The sequence below is a fragment of the Balaenoptera borealis genome, assembly GCF_965194805.1.
Source record: "Balaenoptera borealis genome assembly, chromosome: 3".
NCBI lineage: Eukaryota > Metazoa > Chordata > Mammalia > Artiodactyla > Balaenopteridae > Balaenoptera > Balaenoptera borealis.
The window spans coordinates 39,222,251-39,244,581 of record NC_138866.1 but is presented as its reverse complement, the minus strand read 5'-3'; the positions used below and the strand labels follow the sequence as shown (position 1 = coordinate 39,244,581).

The following is a 22,331-nucleotide window of genomic DNA, read 5'->3' as shown; positions in this document are numbered from 1 at the left end:
ATTAGTCAAATACTTGAATTATCTTGTATTGTGAATTTTAATAGGTCTTTATTTCATATTGGTATTTTAAACCCTGAATATGACCAGGTAGGCATGAGAGATGTTTTAGGGCATCTTAAAATGTTCCTTTCCATAAAACAGAATTTTGAATTTTTTTGAGAGACAAGGCCATTTCAGAGTCCTTCTCCCCCCCACATTGTGTCAAGTGCTCATTTAAGAATTACTAATCTCTCTTTTTTGACAGTGGTATTATTCAGCACGACTTGATTTTCTCCCTTCAACAAACAGAATGTGTCCTCAAACCAGTTGAATCTTCAGACATGAAAATGACTCAGCTATTCACCAAAGTTGAATCAGAAGATACAAGTAGTCTCTTTGATAAACTTAAGAAGGAACCTGATGCTTTAACTTTGCTGGCCCCAGCTGCTGGAGACACAATCATATCTTTAGATTTTGGCAGCAATGGTGGGTCTTTAGTTATTTTGTTAATTGCCTAAACTATGTTAATTGCCTAAACTTTAACATTTTTTGTTGGTAATCATTTGGACATTGTGGTCTTTGCCCCTGTAATTTCTCAGCATTCCTGCTTTTGCACATTGTTGGAAATTGTGCTTCAAAGTGTTTTTAAGGTATTTCTTCTTCCCACTTTTAATTGTTCACTTTTAATAAGCTCTGCTATTTCCACAACCTACTGTCATATTTTTTCTCAAGTTAGCAGTTATACTGCAGTAGGCATAAGTTGCATTAAAGGATAAATAAGTCATACCAGAATATCAAACATTGAAAAAGAAAACTGTAATTTCAAACTAGGTTAAATTTTAATGAATAAAAGGTATGAAAATGTTGGAATTGAAGGGGTTTTTATGCTATATAGATTATAGAAGTTGTCAGTAGTGGATTGGAAAGATAACTCAGACTTATGGTTATACCATAATATCTGCAGACTTTCGGATTAAGTAAAATTTGGTAACATTTTTGTTACTTGAGTGAACTAGATAAACCTTTTGTAAAAGGGGGCATACATTTCTGTATATGTTGAAATCTAGATAATCTTTAAATTGACTAATTTTTTCCCCTACAGACACAGAAACTGATGACCAACAACTTGAGGAAGTTCCATTGTATAATGATGTAATGCTCCCCTCATCCAATGAGAAATTACAGAATATAAATTTGGCAATGTCTCCATTACCTGCCTCTGAAACTCCAAAGCCACTTAGAAGTAGTGCTGACCCTGCACTCAATCAGGAAGTTGCATTAAAGTTAGAACCAAATCCAGAGTCACTGGAACTTTCTTTCACCATGCCCCAGATTCAAGATCAGCCAGCTAGTCCTTCTGATGGAAGCACTAGACAAAGTTCACCTGAGGTAGGTGTCATGATATAACAAGAAAAGGATAACTTACAGATTTTAATGTTTAGGGATATATATGTAAATTTGAACCACATGTCATAGTTTTGTTTCTATGAATTTTAGCACTTTTAAAATTACTACAAAAGCTATGCCTGACTTAGACCTCAGTCCATGTTTTAGGCTCAGAGACAGTCAGGAACATGGGAATGAGCTGCCTTAACATAAGGCAAAAGGTAAAACATATGTTGCTCCTCTGTGTATTTATATCAGTAGGACAAAAAAAGTCTTGAACTTAGACATCCACAGAGAACAATACTGTGTGCCTATGATTGATCTAAGCCCATTCATATTACCCTTTGAGTTGGAGAATTATCCAGTGGCAAAGGGCTTATTATTAGCAAGGCTTAAAAGGGAAAGGACTCTAAGCTCTTTGCCCAATTTAGTACAATTTCCATCACTATTTTGACATTCTGGATAAGAGTAACATGAAAATACCAAGTCTTACCCAGAAAAAATACTTAGTAACTTTTTAATTCAAGTTCTGTCTTGATATTAGTTTTCCTATAAACAGAATAAAAATAGTCTTTAAGGGCTAGGCTGGGCCAAGACTGAAGGTATCATATAGGGCTCTATTTCTCAATGTAGAATGATTTGATTTCAGAGCTTCCTATGTCTAAAAACATGCTCATGAGTATGGCAGCTCAGATTTGAATATTACGACTTGATAAATGAGGCTCAAATAAGCCTAAAAAAGTGGTATATTATTTTACATTAAATATTTACTGACTCAAACTGGCAAGCTAAAAGTAGGAGATTTGACATCTCATAGGCTTCTAGAGAATATATCCTATTCTCTGGTTGCTCAGTTTGCCTAGCACAAAAATGTTCGAGTCATTTTGTTTTTAATCCATAAAAAGTAAACATCTAACAAAAATGTTAAGATGAGGGAAGCAAAAGTTTATGCTTAGAATACATAGCTATAGTTTTTTGGTTAGAATTCTTGCTGAAAACTAAACTAGTACTGCATTCATTAAGGTGAATACAAGTAAAGAACTTAAGTCTCCAGCCCTATCCTCGCCTGCCCCCCAGAGTAGCTGTGAGATTTTTAGGTAGATCACCACAGCAGTATGGCCTCTCAGTACACAGCTAGATTCCAGTGAGTATATCATCTGGTTATTGGCCAGTTAGGTACCATATGGGAGTTGAATTATTAGGTGAGTTTTATTCTTTAGAATAAGCGGATAAATGCATCTTTTAATCTTATAAATGCTGTTATATTACATACAGTTAGAAATGGATGTATTGACAGAATTGTAAGTGTAAGCTCAAAAATCTCATTTCTCACTAGTTAGATAAAATTTGATAGAAGAGACAGACTTTGTTGTGTATTCTCTGAAGTTAGGTTTGCACATTCTAACAACTAGCAAAACATTTATGTAAGCTTCTTCAGGGAAAAGTAAATATATTAATTCTTTTTACAGCCTAACAGTCCCAGTGAATATTGTTTTGATGTGGATAGTGATATGGTCAATGAATTCAAGTTGGAATTGGTAGAGAAACTTTTTGCTGAAGACACGGAAGCAAAGAATCCATTTTCCACTCAGGTATATGAACTTGTTTATTATATATATTATTCAAAACTGGCTTTGGGTTTAACTTGTTTTTCTTTTATATGGTGTGGCCATTATAAAAACTCATGTATTTGTTGTTTTAAAGGACACTGATTTAGACTTGGAGATGTTAGCTCCTTATATCCCAATGGATGATGACTTCCAGTTACGTTCCTTCGACCAGTTGTCACCATTGGAAAGCAGTTCTACTACTCCTCAAAGTGCGAGCACAATTACAGTATTCCAGCCGACTCAAATGCAGGAACCTCCTATAACCACCAACACTACCACAGCCACCACTGATGAATTAAAAACAGTGACAAAAGATGGTATGGAAGACATTAAAATATTGATTGCATTTCCATCTCCTCCCCACGTACCTAAAGAAACTACTTGTGCCACAACATCACCATATAGTGACACTGGAAGTCGGACAGCCTCACCAAACAGAGCAGGAAAAGGAGTCATAGAACAGACAGAAAAATCTCATCCAAGAAGCCCTAATGTGTTATCTGTCGCTTTGAGTCAAAGGTATTTATATGTAACATTAAAGTTATAGTTTGTTATTTTTGAGGAAATATGTATGATGGTAAATTATTTCTAAATGTAGCAAACCTTCTGATATATATGCTTTAAGGAACATAAAATTGACGTACAAATTCTGAACTTAAAACAAGCACTCAAAAAACCATTTCTAAATTAGCTTGTGTATTACTTTATAGTCATATCACTTATCTAAATGTAGGAGTAGAAGGGTCTTCTAATACCTCTAAAAATAAAATCCAGCCAGTAAGTTCTGTAAATGTACAAAAATTGGCCCAGTTTCTTGTAATTGCTTAAATCAGACTCATTAACTATCCTTACTTGCCTCCATAGCTTGGAGCTCTTTTTAAGCTTACCTGAAAAAAAGCCTTTCCAACTTAAGGGTATTTCCAGTTCTCCAATCCAAATTGAACTTGATGGTCTTCAGTCCTCAGTATTCAATATAGATATTTATAAGCATTTAAAATAAATTTATGTATAGTTATAGTTGCTTTTATTTTTCCTTTTTATTTATAGAACACTAGCTATATCATAGGTTAAATAGGCTTTTAAAAGCTATAACAGGAATCTAAGCATGTGTCATGGCATTGCTTCTATGGAGCTAGTTTGAGCAAACATATGGACACTATCCAAATTTTAAGTTATAATTTTTGTGTATAATTTGTAATAGGATATGACACATTTAAAATCTGAGGCTGTAGTCAGAGGAGACAAGTCAGTGGAGCAGTGTTTGGAGGAGAGGAATGATTCCTCTACAGTGCCTAGACTGAGTCAGATAGCAATAGCAATAGGAAAAAGCACTGCCATAGCCAGAGCTTATGGCTTTTTTCTCCTGCCCTGCATCACCGCTTTGACCTAGAATGCTAGGAGAGGCCTTTTCCCAGAGCTAGGAAAAGATCTTAGGGCTTTAGATTAACAAGTATTTAACATTACTGTTTTACTATTATCACCAACCGACTTTAGAGCTCCTCTGAGCAGTGACAGTGCCTCGGACATTTCTGTGTTACTAATGCTTAACTCAGTACCTAACATGTAGCACTTGCTTCAATAAATGGTTATTGGATGGAGAGAAGAATGAACATAGCAATAGAATTGGCAGTGATGTGTAATTTTCAGTTACAGCTACAGAGAACCATGGGATATTTGGTTTTCTGAATAACTATGTACTTGTCAAAACCAAAGTCCAACAAACATCTAGTCACTTTAGCAATTTTTTTTACATTAGTTCCAATATAGTATGCACTAAACATTTTATGAACTTAACCTTTCAGAACTATATGGAGGCTTTTTCTTTACTACCTCTCTAGGTAATTTGCAAAATCAAAGTGCTATGGTAAACCAGACAATTTGCAGCTTTTAGAGCAAAGATTAAAAATAAACCATTAAAATACTACTACTAAGATGATATTTACATGATAGACTGAGTTACGCTTAATAAAGATAACATTTATATAAAAATTTTAAAATCTGCCTGTCTATATATTGACGGTTTCATAGAATTTTTTAAAAATACAAAACAAGACTGCATGTAGGAGAGCCGTTAGAGTAGTACATCCCTTACCCATATGCCACTCTCAACTAGATGGGACAGCAAGGAGCTATTGTGATTATGTTGGGGGTGGGTGGGCGGTTCTTGAAAAGGCGAAACAGATATAACAAAATCGATGTACTTGACACATAAAACAGTTCTTCACTATTTAGTATTAATTTTAGATGCAGATAGTTCAAGTTTGATAACCAGATCAATACTGAGGGCAAAATGGCTTAGTGGGAGGATCACTGGGAAGGAGACTGGGTATCAGGAGACCTGCAGTGTACTTCCATATCTGCAACTAATTAGCAACAGAGCAAGTTACCTAACAGGCCTCAGGTTTCTCATTTATAGAATGTGTATTATATTACCTGTATTATCTTGGGGATTGGAGTGAAGCTACAGTGAACTAATGAACATGCAATGTTTTATAAACTGAAAGCGTAAGACAAATGTGAAATTAATCTTTTATTACAGTAGTCCCAAGAATATCTGTGTATTAGGTGGGATGAAAGGCCAATATTTAACTCTTTGACGTCAATTTAGTTCTGTTCAGTTCTATTTTCTAAATAGGGAAATGCATATTTTAGGAAATTTTGTTTTAAAAAATGAACTTCGGCTTTCAAGGTAATAAACTTTAGTAATCAGGACGGTTCTCTTATGTATAACATTATATTCCTTAATGTTGGAAAATAGGCATTATATATTTCATTTTTAAAAAGCTAACTGGATATTTTTTAAATAAATAAAACAACCATATTTTTAAATAAAAAATATTTTTCAGAACTACTGTTCCTGAGGAAGAACTAAGTCCAAAGATACTAGCTTTGCAGAATGCTCAGAGAAAGCGGAAAATAGAACATGATGGTTCACTTTTTCAAGCAGTAGGAATTGTAAGTGTGACAGTATGTTTGCTTTTCTATTCTACTTAATATGCTATTTCTAAGTTAGATATATAGGTAACTCCTTGTATCTCCCAAATACTAATGTTACATTTTCAGAAGTTATACATTGTTTTTTTTCACTTGTACACACTCTTTCTTAAACATACATTTAATGAATCCAGTCTTGGTGTAAAAATTCCAAACACTAGAGATGTATTTTGAGTAAGTATAGTTCTCCCCTCATTCCACACCCAGTATCACCACCAAGTCTCTTTCTCTTCCCTTTAGGTTACTTTCCCTTCTTACCCACAGAACAGTCAGTGCTGGTATAATCCATACTGATATTTTCAGACCAAATTAACTGGAAAGCATTTACACACGTAGCTGTCATAATGAGCAGCAAATGAATTCACCATAGTAGTATGAAGAAAAAGAATTTAAAATAACTTAGGGCAGTATTTAAGAATCTTGCCCACATATTGTTAGCAAACTTACACTGATTTCAAAGTTTTTGACTTAAAAAAAATTCAACATAGTAAAATTGAAATAACTTTACTGTTTTTAGGGAACATTATTACAGCAACCAGATGATCGTGCAACTACTACATCACTTTCTTGGAAACGCGTAAAAGGATGCAAATCTAGTGAACAGAATGGAATGGAGCAAAAGACAATTATTTTAATACCCTCTGGTTAGTTTATTCTTTCTGCCCTTGAACATCACAAAGAGAATTAAAATATATGAAACTTTTATTTAGGAGCTGTACTCCAAGTGAGACTGATTTTCACTCCTTAGCAGGATTAAAAAGTAAGGTTGCATTTTATTTGATCAGTAATAGCTATTTCAAGATGGAACTATGAATTTTTAGTAATTATCTTTGATCTGTGTCTGTGTGCTATCAATATTGAATAGAAGCTGAAACTTGCACATTTTAATGCCTTTTTCTAAATTGGTTTATCACGCCTTTGTGCCTTCAAAGTATCCTTTAAACATTTGTGACATAGCACCAGTAACACTTTTTTGCACTTTCTTGTTTACACAATTGTGGTTTTGCCTAATAGACTAAAACCCTTCTAGCGCTTATTTGCCTTATTTTCCCCAATACCTAGTGCATAGTGGCTGTTTAATAATATTCATGGATTAGATGAATAAATACTTAAGTGTCTCTCTGTTTTTCAGATTTAGCGTGTAGACTGCTGGGGCAATCAATGGATGAGAGTGGATTACCACAGCTGACCAGTTATGATTGTGAAGTTAATGCTCCTGTACAAGGCAGCAGAAACCTACTGCAGGGTGAAGAATTACTCAGAGCTTTGGATCAAGTTAACTGAGCTTTTTCATAATCTCATTCCTTTTTTTGGACACTGGTGGCTCATTACCTAAAGCAGTCTATTTATATTTTCTATATCTAATTTTAGAAGCCTGGCTACAAATACTGCACAAACTTGGTTAGTTCAATTTTGATCCCCTTTCTACTTAATTTACATTAATGCTCTTTTTTAGTATGTTCCTTAATGCCAGATCACACACAGCACATTTTCACAGTTCTTTGGTATTTAAACCATTGCATTGCAGTAGCATCATTTTTAAAATGCACCTTTTTATTTATTTATTTTGGGCTAGGGAGTTTGTCCCTTATCGAATTATTTTTAATAAGATGCCAATGTAATTTTTTTTTTAAGAAGGCAAGTAACCTTTCATCATGATGAGTTTGAAAAATTTTTACTCAGTTTTTTCACATTTTACATAAACAGTAATGATTTGCCAGCAGTACATGGTAGCCACAATTGCACAATATATTTTCTTAAAAAAATACCAGCAGTTACTCATGCAATATATTCTGCATTTATAAAACTAGTTTTTAAGAAGAAATTTTTTTTGGCCTATGAAATTATTAAACCTGGAACATGACATTGTTAATCATATAATAATGATTCTTAAATGCTTGTATGGTTTATTATTTAAATGGGTAAAGCCATTTACATGATATAGAAAGATATGCATATATCTGGAAGGTATGTGGCATTTATTTGGATAAAATTCTCAATTCAGAGAAATGATCTGATGTTTCTGTAGTCACTTTGCCAGCTCAAAAGAAAACAATACCCTATCTGTAGTTGTGGAAGTTTATGCTAATATTGTGTAATTGATATTAAACCTAAATGTTCTGCCCACCCTGTTGGTATAAAGGTATTTTGAGCAGATTGTGAACAAGAAAAAAATCATGCTTTGTTAGCAAAATTGCCTAGTACGTTAATTTGCTCAAAATTTGATGTTTGGTTTTATGCACTTTGTCGCTATTAACATCATTCTGTTTTCATATAGATTTCAATAATTGAGTAATTTTAGAAAAGCATTATTTTAGAAATATATAGTTGTCACAGTAAACATCTTGTTTTTCTATGTGCATTGTACAAATTTTTCATTCCTTTTGCTCTTTGTGGTTGGATCTAACACTAACTGTATTGTTTTATTACATCAAATAAACATCTTCTGTGGACCAGGCCCCCTTTGATCAGCTTTTATGTTAAAAAAGTATTTGCTTTAACACCTCCAACTCATAATATTGTTTACCAACAGTTTAAGTATTTTATGAATATTACATTACTCTTGTTTATTTCTACATTTATCTTATTGCCATCACCTTAAGTTATACTGTGTCCCTAAATGTAATGTTAAATAATAACAAACCATAACGTTCCACTGTAAAAAGTATGCTTTTAGAAAAGAAACTTGTCATTTATGAACCTTTAATTTATTAAAGTAAAAGAAAATTTTAATGTTCTAATATGAATGGGATGAATGAAGCAAATCCTGAACATTATAGTTACATAATGTTGTAAGGGCTAGAAAGTTCCTCTAAAGCAGCGGTCCCCAACCTTTTTGGCACCAGGGAACGGTTTCGTGGAAGACAGTTATTCCACGGATGGGGGGTGGGGGATGGTTTCGGATGATTCAAGCACATTACATTTATTGTGCCCTTTATTTCTATTATTATTAAATTTAATATATAATGAAATAATTATGCAACTCACCATAATGCTGACAGGAGGAGGAGCTCAGGTGGTAATGCGAGCGATGGGGAGCAGCTGTAAATACAGATGAAGCTTTGCTCGCTTACCTGCCGCTCACCTCCTGTTGTGGGCCCGGTTCCTAACAGGCCACGGACTGGTACCGGTTTGTGGCCCGGGGGTTGGGGACCCCTGCTCTAAAGATTTCCAATCTATTGTCCCTCACAGATGAAGAAATTTAGACCTCAAACGATAAAGGATTTGTCCAAGCCTTAAAGGTAATAAATGGCAGACCAAAGATTTAAACTTAGGTCTTCTGACTCTAATATGAAACTAAAAAAACGTTGCTTTGTTTTTGTCTTAATGATACTGTATATTTTAAATTTTTTAAATAGCTTTTTTTTTTCCTGTATTTTTAAAATGAAATAGCATTATTTCTTTTATGATTGTAAAAGTAATACATTCCCACTTAAAATTTAAAAAATCAGACAGCACAAAAAGATATAATCAGAAACAGTGAATCCCTGCTCCTAGAAGTAACAGCAAATTATTTTTATGGACAAATTACATAGGCAGTGCCAGAGCCTTAGGCCCTGTATCCTGAGGTTACAGGAACAAAATATCCTGGACAAAATTAAGCCACAGATCTTAGGAGGCTGTTTTTATCTTAGAATGAAGAAAATCTGATTACAATTACATGAAAATATGGGAACAAAAGTTTACAATATTAAGACTCAATCTAAGTTTTTAGGGGCATATGCATATTTCACTGCAAATACTATGATCCAAAGTGCTTCTGCATTTAATTACAGATAGTACTAGAGGTGGTATTTTAGAATAAAGTAGTTGCTTAATATTCCCGGGTTGAAATTTAAAATTCTGCTCATTTTGTTAGCAAATTAACTTAAGCTGAAATCTAGAAGTTTATCGTTTTCAAATATTAGTTAATGGTCAGATCTGTAATGACCAAGAGTAGGAAGATGACTTGTGGAGCAATGATTTAGATGAGAAAGCCACTTTAAACGATGGTAAAGCTGGGAGAAAACAAGTATCCACCCCTTGGTCATTCAGAAAATAAGCCCCCTGGAGTGCTTGAAGCTGTTTTAAATAGCAGAACCAGCCCTTCCTCCCAGCATTATGCCAGCCTCTTTGAGACCGTAACAAATGTCTTTATAATGCGTTTAGCCAAGTATAGCTCTACACCAGCAGCTACAGTCCTGTATTGTCTCCCTTCCTGATGAATGCCTATACTTCTTCCTCTGGTCGTGCTGTGAGTGAATGACCACAGTATTATTTTCACATCTGAAAAAAGTATGGCAGAGGAGTTTAGTGTATTTTGTTCATTTATTCTAAGCCTCACTATTAACTCTGGAACTGAAAAAGAGTTCCCCAGGGAGCCTACCTCTGCTAGGTACTTTTTTTAGATCAGGAGTTAAAATGAATCTAATGTCTTTAAGTGCTATATGCTAGACTTTGTGCTAAGCATTTTGCATGTTATCTCACAATCTTAAAAAAAAAAAAAAACACTATGAAATAGTACCTGTATCTCATTTTGTAGACGAGAAAACAATCTTGGAGAGATGGCCTATGATTCAGAGTGTCTGAGCTGGTGAGGTGCTAGCCAGTCCAGCAGAACCTTACCCCTTTTCCCATTAACTGTTTAAATGGCAAATAGAAAGCAACGGGGGTGTAGGGAACTGAGGGTGGGTGTCCCTTGACGGTAATGAAATCATAGAGGACACTGAGGGGATGTTGTATGAGAGGAATGGCAAGGCAAATGGAAATGAATAAAAGTGGTGTTCTGGTGCTATTTAGTGGGTTTTGAGTTTGAGCTAGAGATTTCGGTGTCTGGTTATGGAGACATTAACTCAGGTAAATGAGGTGGTATATGAAATGCACGTTGATAAACTATAAAAGGCCAGATGAATATATGGTATGGTTCTGTCAGCGCTGTTTAATAGCATGCTAGACACGTTTATTTTCTTTTTGTATTAACCTCACAACTACCATTCTAAAGTTTGATTTCCCCCTACAACCTCTAAAATGCAAAAATGATAAAGTTACTGGCTTTGCAGAAACCTCAACATTCCAAAAGTTCAAATTTCCAATGTAGCAACGTGAAAAACAAGTTGCAAATAATACAAAATCTTTTTTTTTTTTTAAACGGTGTTTGGTTAAATAAAACCTTTGCTAACACGTTGCTATGTGGAACCAACAAAAATGTAAAAAAAATTTTACTGGGGTGTTTTTTAAGTCTGCCACTAACCACTTTGCTCATATTTCCTCCTTTTAAATAGCGCTGAGCCTGTTGTCCCAGATCATTTTACAGAGAATTAGTTCAATCTGTAGGATGTGAAATGAAATAGTCTCCCTGTAAGACAAAAACTACACCTTACCTCTACCCTCCTATGAACACCTTCCGGAGCTTTGTTGTGTTCACATCTTTCAGAGGTTTGGACATAATTTTTATTCTTACCTGTAGTGGACGGTATTATCCAAGACGCTGCTCAGACACCCGATCTCCTTGTACTATTTAATTTCTTATATTCCCTTGTCTTGGCTCCATTCCGGCACGGAGAGGGAAGACAGGTGCCTGAGAGCGGCAGTGATCAGACCCTCAGCGGGGAGAACAGCAAGGATGCGGAAGGGACCGGCTCCACTTCTGTCCCTGGCGCCCTGGTGCCTACATGATGACGATGTGAAATGTGAGCCGCCCGGAGAAACCTCTCCAAAACCCGCCCGTCGCGCTGCAGGCCACGCCCCAGTACGTGCTGGGGCTCAGCACCGCAGCCCCGGCCCCGCCCGCGGCCCGGGACTGGGGCCCCGCGCGAGGCGGCAGGAGCGGCGCGTGTGGCTGCTGCGCCGGGCTCCCGCCTACGTGTGGGAGCGCATGTGGAGGCACCGCCCCGCCCGGCCTTAGGATGCGCGCGCGCGCGCGAGCGGATGGAAGGGCCGGCGGGGGCCCGTGGGCCCCGCGCTGCCCTTTGTCTTCTGTGAGTTGCTCGCTTCGGCTGCCAGCCCTTCCTGAAACTTGGCCGTTTTGGATGTTGGAGTTTGGGGGGCGGGGGGAGATTTGAGGGAAGGAGAAGTGAAGTGTTGCTGTAGGTAGAGCTGTCTTCCGAACTCCCAAGCAGATGCTTTGGAGTGTTAAGCTGTGCTCTGTAGAACAGAGAAATGCCGAGGGGTCGCCTAACAGATTGCGTAGCTATGCAACAGTTTAGAAAGATTAGTCCTATCTATTAATCTTATCAAAAACAGAGAAATTGTATGTTCATTTCAACATATTACCCCTAAGGCACTCAAAGTCTTCGTTTATTTTAAATAAAGCACTTTGAGATATGCTTAAGTAATTAAATGGAAACTTTAGCTGCCCCGGGTGGGTTTTTATTGTTGTTGGTCTGTTTTGTTTTGTTTTGTTTTGCTTGTCGTGTTTTTTTAATTTATTGTGTGTCTGCACCCTGAGAATCCTTTGGGAGAGGATAATCTTTTTGGAAAGAAGGGAGGTGAGTTTGTGGAAAACAGAAAAGCTTGGGGCATTAAATTTAATCTCCTGTAATTCGGTTACGATTTCGCAGTTTGTTGTAAAGTACGGAGCCAGGTATTGTTTAGAATAAATAACCTCGCTTTTGTATATACACAGCTGACTACATTTTATATTTTATTTTAAATTGTTTTTTTCAGGAAAATTCATTGTTCATGTTTTCTCAAATAGAATTTCCTAAAAAGTAGGACATTAAAAATTCTCTTTTAATTTTAACATTTAAAACAAGTAGCCGAGGTGTTCTGAATATTTTTTTCCTGACAAAAACTGAACTGTAGCCTCAGTCACCGTGTTTGTGCTTAATTAGAGAGGTGTCATTTAGGGAGAATACTACAACTCTTTTGATCTTATGGATGCTTAATAAATCATTGTAAACTGGTGATTCTTCACGGAGGAGAGCAGGCCGGGGGATTGGAGGAGTGGGGTTCTTTAATGTTTATCACAAAAGCATTTTTTAAAATTGAGAAACATCATATATATAGCCTGACAAGTAGGCTAGGACGCTGTTAAGTGAAATATTTTTTAGAGATCTCTGAAATATTAAAACATTAAGAAACACTTTTATGTAGAGATCCTTTCCATATATTTCTGGATAATATTACTGACTCTTTAAAACGGTTTTTTTTTTAAATTAATTAATTTATTTATTCATGGCTGTGTTGGGTCTTCGTCTCTGTGCGAGGGCTTTCTCCGGTTGCGGCAAGCGGGGGCCACTCTTCATCGCGGTGCGCGGGCCTCTCACTATCGCGGCCTCTCTTGTTGCGGAGCACAGGCTCCAGACGCGCAGGCTCAGTAATTGTGGCTCACGGGCCCAGTTGCTCCGCGGCATGTGGGATCTTCCCAGACCAGGGCTCGAACCCGTGTCCCCTGCATTGGCAGGCAGATTCTCAACCACTGCGCCACCAGGGAAGCCCTAAAACGGCTTTTTTTTTTTTTTTTTTTTTTAATGGTTCCACACACGACTGCTTATGACATACTCTAATAGGAGTACTGGACAAGCTTTGGGGTAAGCCATTATAAGCCGTTGCCTAATTCTCCAGCCTACTGGTAGAGTATTTAAAGCAAAAACCTAACTGAAGTAAGCTACTAACATCGCAAATTAGAGAGGAGCCAGCGCAGCCTGGGTAGGTGCTTTTCCTCTTTGTAGGCAAATTCAGCTGCAAGTATTTGCCATCCCTGTGAACTTCACCTTTAGTCCTTCTGCATTCTTACTTCTCTTTCTTTTTTTCAACCTTCTGTGGTCATTTATGCATGTCTTATCTCCCCTACCAAACTCTTAGTTCCTTCAGAGCGAGGTTCCCATCTGATTCATCTTTGATTGTTCCTAAAACCTTGCACTCTGCTTGCACAAGGACAACTCACATGATTGAAGGTAGGAGAGGATCTTGTGTGACAGAGACCAGAGAAGAAATGATCAGAGGAATGGAATGGGGAAAACAGGACCATTTTCTAGCTCTTCCAATTAAATCCATTTATTCAAAGAACAATTACTGAGGATTGACTGAGTCTAAGATGTTTGTGATGTTTTGAATGTTTGTGGTCCCTCAGAATTCATATGTAGAAATCTTACCTCCAAGATGATACAGTATTCGGAAGTGGGGACTTTGGGAGGTAATTAGGTCATGAGGGTGGAGCCTTCATGAATGGGATTTGTGCCCTTGTTGAAGAGGCTCCAGAGAGCTCCATCGCCCCTTTGGCCAAGTGAGTATACAATGAGAAGTTAGGAATCTGCAACCAGGAATAGGGCTCTCACCAGCTAGCACTAACCGTGATAGTATTCTGGTCTTGGACTTCCAGACTCTAGAACCATGAAGAATAAACTACCCAGTTTATGGTGTTTTGTTTTATCAGCTTGAACAGACTAAGACAGGGTTATTCTGAGACCTGTAGGTGAAAGAAATATTCTAGAATGTGGTGCCTGCTATCAATGGGTTAATTCCCATTCTACGAGGTTCTAACACGTTCAGCTATAATTGGGCAAACACAAGTGAAGTTTGTATCGGTCATTAAAGATGTTGTAAGTCATCATTACCTTACCTAGAGTTATTACCAAGGTAATAACTCATTATCATCATCATTACCTAGAGTTATCTCTAGCTTGATAATCCATGGCCAGGCCAGACTGCTCCCCACAGGCACGTCAAGTTTGGCCTCTCAAAAACTAACTCCTCATATTACTCAGCCATAAAAAGAAACGAAATTGAGTTATTTGTAGTGAGGTGGATGGACCTAGAGTCTGTCATACAGAGTGAAGTAAGTCAGAAAGAGAAAAACAAATATGTATGCTAACACATATATATGGAATCTAAAAAAAAAAAAAATGGTTCTTAAGAACCTAGGGGCAGGACAGGAATAAAGACGCAGACGTAGAGAATGGACTTGACACGGGGAGGGGGAAGGGTAAGCTGGGACAAAGTGAGAGAGTGGCGTTGGTATATATACACTACCAAATGTAAAATAGATAGCTGGTGGGAAGCAGCCGCATAGCACAGGGAGATCAGCTCGTTGCTTTGTGACCACCTAGAGGGGTGGGATAGGGAGGGTGGGAAGGAGACGCAAGAGGGAGGAGATGTGCGGATGTATGTATATGTATAGCTGATTCACTTTGTTATAAAGCAGAAACTAACAGACAACTGTAAAGCAATTATACTCCAATAAAGATGTTAAAAAATAAAATGATGAAAAAAAGTAAAATCCTAAAAAAAACAAAAACTAACTCTTCATATGCCCTCCAAATGGCTCTTCCTCCTGCATCACCTGCTCAGTGAATGGCACCACCCAGTCTCCAAAATCAGAGCCCTAGACAAAACTTGTCACTTTTACCCTTATCCACCACATCCAGTCTGATGCTGCCCTTTTCTTAAATGTTCATTATGGAAACTTTTGAACATGTACAAAAGTAAAGAGAATAGTATAATGATGTCAAAGTGTCTCTGCAGGGCTTCCCTGGTGGCGCAGTGGTTGAGAGTCTGCCTGCCAATGCAGGGGACACGGGTTCGAGCCCTGGTCTGGGAAGATCCCACACGCCGCGGAGCGACTAGGCCCGTGAGCCACAATTACTGAGCCTGCGCGTCTGGAGCCTGTGCTCCGCAACAAGAGAGGCCACGATAGTGAGAGGCCTGCGCACCGCGATGAAGAGTGGCCCCCGCTTGCCACAACTAGAGAAAGCCCTCGCACAGAGACGAAGACCCAACACAGCCATAAATAAATAAATAAACAAATACTTAAAAAAAAAAAAGTGTCTCTGCAGTTTGGGTTCTTGGGGAAGTAGACTCCAAGATGGAGATTGCAGGACATTTATCAGGGAGTGTTTTAAGGAAAAACACGCGGACAGGAAAAAAGAGAAGTGGGCAGAGGGAGAAACTGAGTTGAGATGCAGTCCCAACAGAGGCTTTCAGCAGCCACATGGGAGCTGTGGGATAGCCTTGAGAGGGGTACCAAGTTACAAAGAGGGCTGAGGCCCCTACAGTGATCAGTCATTGAATGTGGGCTGCCCTCAGAAGAAATGACCTTTGATGAGGGCGCTTTTCTTCCGCTGAGACAATCCCCAAGGAGGACTGACAGCTGAGGACCACCTGCTGCCGCACTCCCAGCAGCCAGAAGAGTAAGTCATTCCTGAGACATCTGGGTGCCTTATCCAGCATCAGCCACAGTACCAGCTTCAAAAATCTCAACTCGTGGCTTTTTTCATCAGTACCTTTACGCATCCCTCCCTTCCCCACCCATTATTTTGAAGCAAATTCTAGACATCATATAATTTCATTTGTAAATAATTCAGTATGTATCTCTAAAAATTATATTCTTTTTTTGACATACCCGCAACACTATTATTACACCTAAAACTTTAACAGTAATGCTTTAGTGTTATCAAATCGTCAAAGTCAGTGACACACAGTCTTTTTTTTTTTTTCTAGGTATTTAATTTACACCATTCTCTACATGTCCACTAATACAGCCTCATCCTTTCTTGCCTGCGTTTCCTATACCTCCCCTGTTATCTGCCCCATCCCTGCTGCACTGCACTGTTGCTAAACCAATCTTCCTAAAACAAAACTAGGGTTATGTTATTTCCGTACTTAAAAATTGCGAATGTAAAATAGTAATTGTCCTTGAGGAGTGGAGTATCAGAAGACTTTTACTAATAATACATTTCTGTATCTTTATAATATTGTATAGGAAATATGATTACTTCTGTTAACAGAAAAAACATTTTAAAAAATATTCAGAGCTATTGATAGTCTTTAGCTGATAGTTCAAATGCTTTTATATTTGGTGTTAAGTCCAAAACTGTGAGGATCTGAGATATATATATATATATATATATATATATATATATATATATATATATATATATATATATATATATATATACACACACACACAGACACACACACACACACACACACACACACACACACACACAGAAACACCAGACCTCTAGACCACAGAACAGACCATTTATTATTCATAGAGCATGTTAATTCTGGTTCCCTGGTGCCCCAATTCCCCACAGGCTACACAGTGAGGGCCAGATATTCACCTGTATGTGCAGCAGGGTTTGTACCACAAGAGAGGAACCCTCAAATTATGAGACTTGGAGCTTATATACAGCAGCTGGCACATCTGCCCATCTAAGGAATGTAAACAAATTTTTCTGTGGGGAGGGAAGAAAGGAGGGTCTCTGTCTTTCCTTTACAGCCTTGGAATGCAAGCAAATGCCTCCAGGGGAGATAAGTCTCTAAACCTCTTCAGAGTTTTCTGTCTTTAGGACTTATAATCAAGCATCTTCACTCCGAAGGCTCAGAATGTACAAGAACACTAAGAATTTCGGGGGGGGGGGGGGCGGGAAATCTCCCAGCACAAAGCATTCCAGACCTTGGGATCTCCTGCCTATTTTTCCAAATATTACAACTTCTTTCTTTTGCATCCAGTGCTGCAGTGATAAAACTTCCTAACATTCTCTCTTCCTCTTTGTGCATTTGCACTTGCTTCTTTTCTGCATCAGCAGCACTCTTCCTATTTTCATCTTCATCTTCTTAATTCTTTCCCTGATTTTTCACAATTCAGCTCTACTTTAGAAAGCTTATCCTCTCAGGGACTGGTTAGGAGTTTCTCCTAGGTGTTCCCATGTTGTGCTGTGCTCACCCCTTTCATATTTATCACACTAAAATTTTAATTATCTTCTTGAGGTGAGTTGTTCTACATTAGATGGTTGAAAACCTGAGTTGCCTTTAAATGCATCCCCAGGAAAATGGCAGTATGAGGAGCCCTATGGACTTACTACCCCGTGAAACAACTGTAACTGGTGAAAATTTTAGACAACAACAATTTAAAGTTTCTTGAAATTGTTTGAAGGGCATACAGCAGATGAAGAAACATTTATTCAAGAAAACCTACTAAATCTTGGTAGGAACAGCAAGAGTCAGTGGCACCTGAGCCATGACCTGCTGCCTCCCCGACCCTGCTCTGTATGACAAAAGCTCCACTCTGGGCGGGCATGGCCAAGAAGGTGGGGCTCCCTCTTCTCCCAGATCTCAGTAAAAATGCTATGGATCTCCCTGGGAGAGCCAAGCTGTCAGCATTTCTCATCCTCCTTAGCTTCATGTTGCAAACGTTAAATTCCAGATAAGTATGTCCTACAGAATGGAGAGATTAGGAACTCCTTTCTTCCTTTCAGACACAACTCATAGGACAGAGGCCCTATCCCAGATTCAGGAGGCTATGAGTGCTGGGACCCCAGTCACCCTCGCCCCAGCTCACACAGCTCACATGGGGGTTCCATGCCAGGAGAGGCAGCTTGAGAGGCAGAAGCTAATGCCCCCTTCCAGAACCCTGCTTATAAAGCAGGGGTATCACTCTGAAAGACATGGCACACAGTCCCCATTCCCAGCTTGAGCATTGGCTCAGAGATTTTGCCCAAGGGGAGAGAAAAGTCCACTAGAACAGAGAACTCTGAAGTTCTCCCTAGAGGAACTGATTTTATTTGGAAGAGTGTGAGAAAATTCAAACTTCAAGGTGCTCTTGAAAACAATGCATATTTTGGTGGCAAGTAATTAAGAGGAGGCTGGTAGCTCCATGCAGCAAGAAACTAAACTGCAGACCAGCTAGTTTACCAGAGAGAGCCCGAGAAAGAGACAACTAAGAAGAGCCCTCTGGGATCAGAACAAACCTCAAGACTGCATTCAATGGCTATCTCTGCAAAGGAACCTAAATATAATTGGACTATGAAGCAGTTCATGCTCCAGGACATTGTCAAAAGCAGTAGGACAATCGGCTGGCATTTAGTGGAGTCTGCTAGCTGGGTGTGATACCGAAAGAGGCAGACAGCTTAACGGAAAGACCAGGGAAAGAGACAGTCAAAGAGAGCCCTGCTAAAACCACTATCATCACACTGTGACTGTGTGCATAGGCTCAGGGAATTGATCCACATGCATGAAAAATTATAAAACTTTACTGATGATGCTAAAGATTACTTAAATACTTATAGGATAGGGAGACTCAATATGCTAAAAATGTTATCCTTCTCAAAGTGACATGGATTTAATGCAATTCAATCAAAATCCCAATGGTACTATTAGAGAAATTTGACAAGTTCAATTTAAAATTTATATGAAAAAGCAAAGGTCCAAGAACAGTCAAGATACTCTGGAAGAAATATAGCAGAGGGAGGAACACTCCCAAACTCATTCTACGAGGCTACCATCACCCTGATACCAAAACCAGACAAAGATGTCACAAAGAAAGGAAACTACAGGCCAATACCACTGCTGAACATAGATGCAAAAATCCTCAACAAAATACTAGCAAACAAAATCCAACAGCACATTAAAAGGATCATACACCATGATCAGGTGGGGTTTATGCCAGGAATGCAAGGATTCTTCAATATACACAAATCAATTAATGTGATAAATCATATTAACAAATTGAAGGAGAAAAACCATAGATCATCTCAATAGATGCAGAAAAAGCTTTTGGCAAAATTCAACACCCATTTATGATAAAAACCTTCCAGAAAGTAGGCATAGAGGGAACTTACCTCAACATAATAAAGGCCATATACGATAAACCCACAGCCAACATTGTTCTCAATGGTGAAAAACTGAAACCATTTCCTCTAAGATCAGGAAAAAGACAAGGCTGCCCACTCTCACCACTATTATTCAACATAGTTTTGGAAGTTTTAGCCACAGCAATCAGAGAAGAAAAAGAAATAAAAGGAATCCAAATCGGAAAAGAAGAAGTAAAGCTGTCACTGTTTGCAGATGACATGATACTATACATAGAGAATCCTAAAGATGCTACCAGAAAAATTCTAGAGCTAATCAATGAATTTGGTAAAGTAGCAGGATACAAAATTAATGCACAGAAATCTCTTGCATTCCTATACACTAATGATGAAAAACCTGAAAGAGAAATTAAGGAAACACTCCCATTTACCACTGCAACAAAAAGAATAAAATACCTAGGAATAAACCTACCTAAGGAGACAAAAGACCTGTATGCAGAAAACTATAAGACACTGATGAAAGAAATTAAAGGTGATACAAACAGATGGATAGATATACCATGTTCTTGGATTGGAAGAATCAACATTTTGAAAATGACTATACTACCCAAAGCAATCTACAGATTCAATGCAATCCCTATCAAACTACCACTGGCATTTTTCACAGAACTAGAACAAAAAATTTCACAAATTGTATGCAGACACAAAAGACCCCGAACAGCCAAAGCAATCTTGAGAAAGAAAAACGGAGTTGGAGGAATCAGGCTCCGGGACTTCAGACCCTACTACAAAGCTACAGTAATCAAGACAGTATGGTACTGGCACAAAAACAGAAATATAGATGAATGGAACAGGATAGAAAGCCCAGAGATAAACCCATGCACATATGGTCACCTTATTTTTGATAAAGGAGGCAAGAATATACAATGGAGAAAAGACAACCTCGTCAATAAGTGGTGCTGGGAAAACTGGACAGCTACATGTAAAAGAATGACATTAGAACACTCCCTAACACCATACACAAAAATAAACTCAAAATGGATTAAAGACCTAAATGTAAGGCCAGACTCTATAAAACTCTTAGACGAAAACATAGGCAGAACACTCTAGGACATAAATCACGGCAAGATCCTTTTTGACCCACCTTCTAGAGAAATGGAAATAAAAATAAACAAATGGGACCTAATGAAACTTAAAAGCTTTTGCACAGCAAAGGAAACCATAAACAAGACGAAAAGACAACCCTCAGAATGGGAGAAAATATGTGCAAACGAAGCAAGGGACAAAGGATTAATCTCCAAAATTTACAAGCAGCTCATGTAGCTCAATAACAAAAAAACAAACAACCCAATCCAAAAATGGGCAGAAGACCTAAACAGACATTTCTCCAAAGAAGATATACAGATTACCAACAAACACATGAAAGGATGCTCAACATCACTAATCATTAGAGAAATGCAAATCAAAACTACAATGAGGTATCACCTCACACCAGTCAGAATGGCCATCATCAAAAAATCTACAAACAATAAATGCTGGAGAGGGTGTGGAGAAAAGGGAATCCTCTTGCACTGTTGGTGGGAATGTAAATTGATACAGCCACTATGGAGAACAGTATGGAGGTTCCTTAAAAAACTAAAAATACAACTACCATACGACCCAGCAATCCTACTACTGGGCATATACCCTGAGAAAACCATAATTCAGAAAGAGTCAAGTACCACAATGTTCATTGCAGCTCTATTTACAATAGCCAGGACATGGAAGCAACCTAAGTGTCTGTCGACAGATGAATGGATAAAGAAGATGTGGCACATGTATACAATGGAATATTACTCAGCCATAAAAAGAAACGAAACTGAGTTATTTGTAGTGAGGTGGGTGGACCTAGAGTCTGTCTTACAGAGTGAAGTAAGTCAGAAAGTGAAAAGCAAGTACTGTATGCTAACACATATATATGGAATCTAAAAAAAAAAAAAAAGTTCTGAAGAACCTAGGGGCAGGACAGGAATAAAGACGCAGACGTAGAGAATTGACTTGAGGACATGGGGAGGGGAAGGGTAAGCTGGGACGAAGTGAGGAAGTGGCAGGGACATATATACACTACCAATTGTAAAATAGGTAGCTAGCAGGAAGCAGCTGCATAGCACAAGGAGATCAGCTCGGTGCTTTTTGACCACCTAGAGGGGGATAGGGAGGATGGGAGGAAGATGCAAGAGGGAGGAGATATGGGAATATATGTATACATATAGCTGATTCACTTTATTATGCAGCAGAAACTAACACAACATTCTAAAGCAATTATACTCCAATAAAGATGTTAAAAGAAAAGAAAAGCATACGAAAAAGAAAAGTAAAGCAGACAAGAAAGAAAAGATACTCCTGAAGAAGAATAAGATGAAAGGATTTTCCTTCCTAGATAAGATTTTGGAAAAGAAAAAAAAAAGCTGTAGTAATTAGGGTATGGTATTAGTGTATCAAAATCTAAATTGACCTTTGGAAGTAAATAGTAACCCCAGAAACAGTCTGAAGTTCAATTTAATTTGGTGTCATTTATTTTATATGCCAATCCTACACATCAGAGGAGACAGGTACAAAAGTGTTCATAGTAACATTGTTTATAACAGCAATATCTGGAACCCACCTAAATTTGCATTGAGGAAATAATGGATAAACTGTTTATTCACACAATGGAATATTAGGCAGCAGTGAAAATAAATGAATTAAAGCTACAAGAAATAACATAAATGAATCTTAGAAACATTATTAAAGTTAAAAAGCAATTCAAAGACTATATGTTAGAAATTGCAATACCATTTTAATAAAGTTCAAAATCAACCACAACTAA

General features: G+C 37.9%; 1 protein-coding gene and 2 long non-coding RNA genes across 6 annotated transcripts in view; 1 reads left to right on the top strand and 2 right to left on the bottom strand.

The window, feature by feature from the left end:
* HIF1A (hypoxia inducible factor 1 subunit alpha) overlaps positions 1-8,427 on the top strand; it is a 41,598-nt gene extending 33,171 nt beyond the window's left edge. For both annotated transcript variants that reach the window (XM_082386503.1, XM_082386504.1), the window contains 7 exons: positions 245-465; positions 1,082-1,368; positions 2,835-2,957; positions 3,070-3,494; positions 5,822-5,930; positions 6,487-6,613; positions 7,102-8,427. In XM_082386503.1, coding sequence (XP_082242629.1) covers positions 245-465; positions 1,082-1,368; positions 2,835-2,957; positions 3,070-3,494; positions 5,822-5,930; positions 6,487-6,613; positions 7,102-7,253 — 1,444 coding nt within the window. In that variant the 3' untranslated portion in view covers positions 7,254-8,427. The remainder of the gene's footprint in view (positions 1-244; positions 466-1,081; positions 1,369-2,834; positions 2,958-3,069; positions 3,495-5,821; positions 5,931-6,486; positions 6,614-7,101) is intronic.
* Positions 1-15,958, bottom strand: part of LOC309626204 — a 39,144-nt gene extending 23,186 nt beyond the window's left edge. Inside the window, exon 1 of one of the 3 annotated variants that reach the window (XR_014243017.1) lies at positions 11,410-15,958. This is a non-coding gene — a long non-coding RNA (uncharacterized lncRNA). The remainder of the gene's footprint in view (positions 1-11,409) is intronic. The other 2 variants (XR_014243018.1, XR_014243019.1) reach the window with 2 other exon arrangements.
* LOC309626206 overlaps positions 1-22,331 on the bottom strand; it is a 1,050,100-nt gene that overhangs the window by 200,111 nt on the left and 827,658 nt on the right. The window lies entirely within an intron of this gene.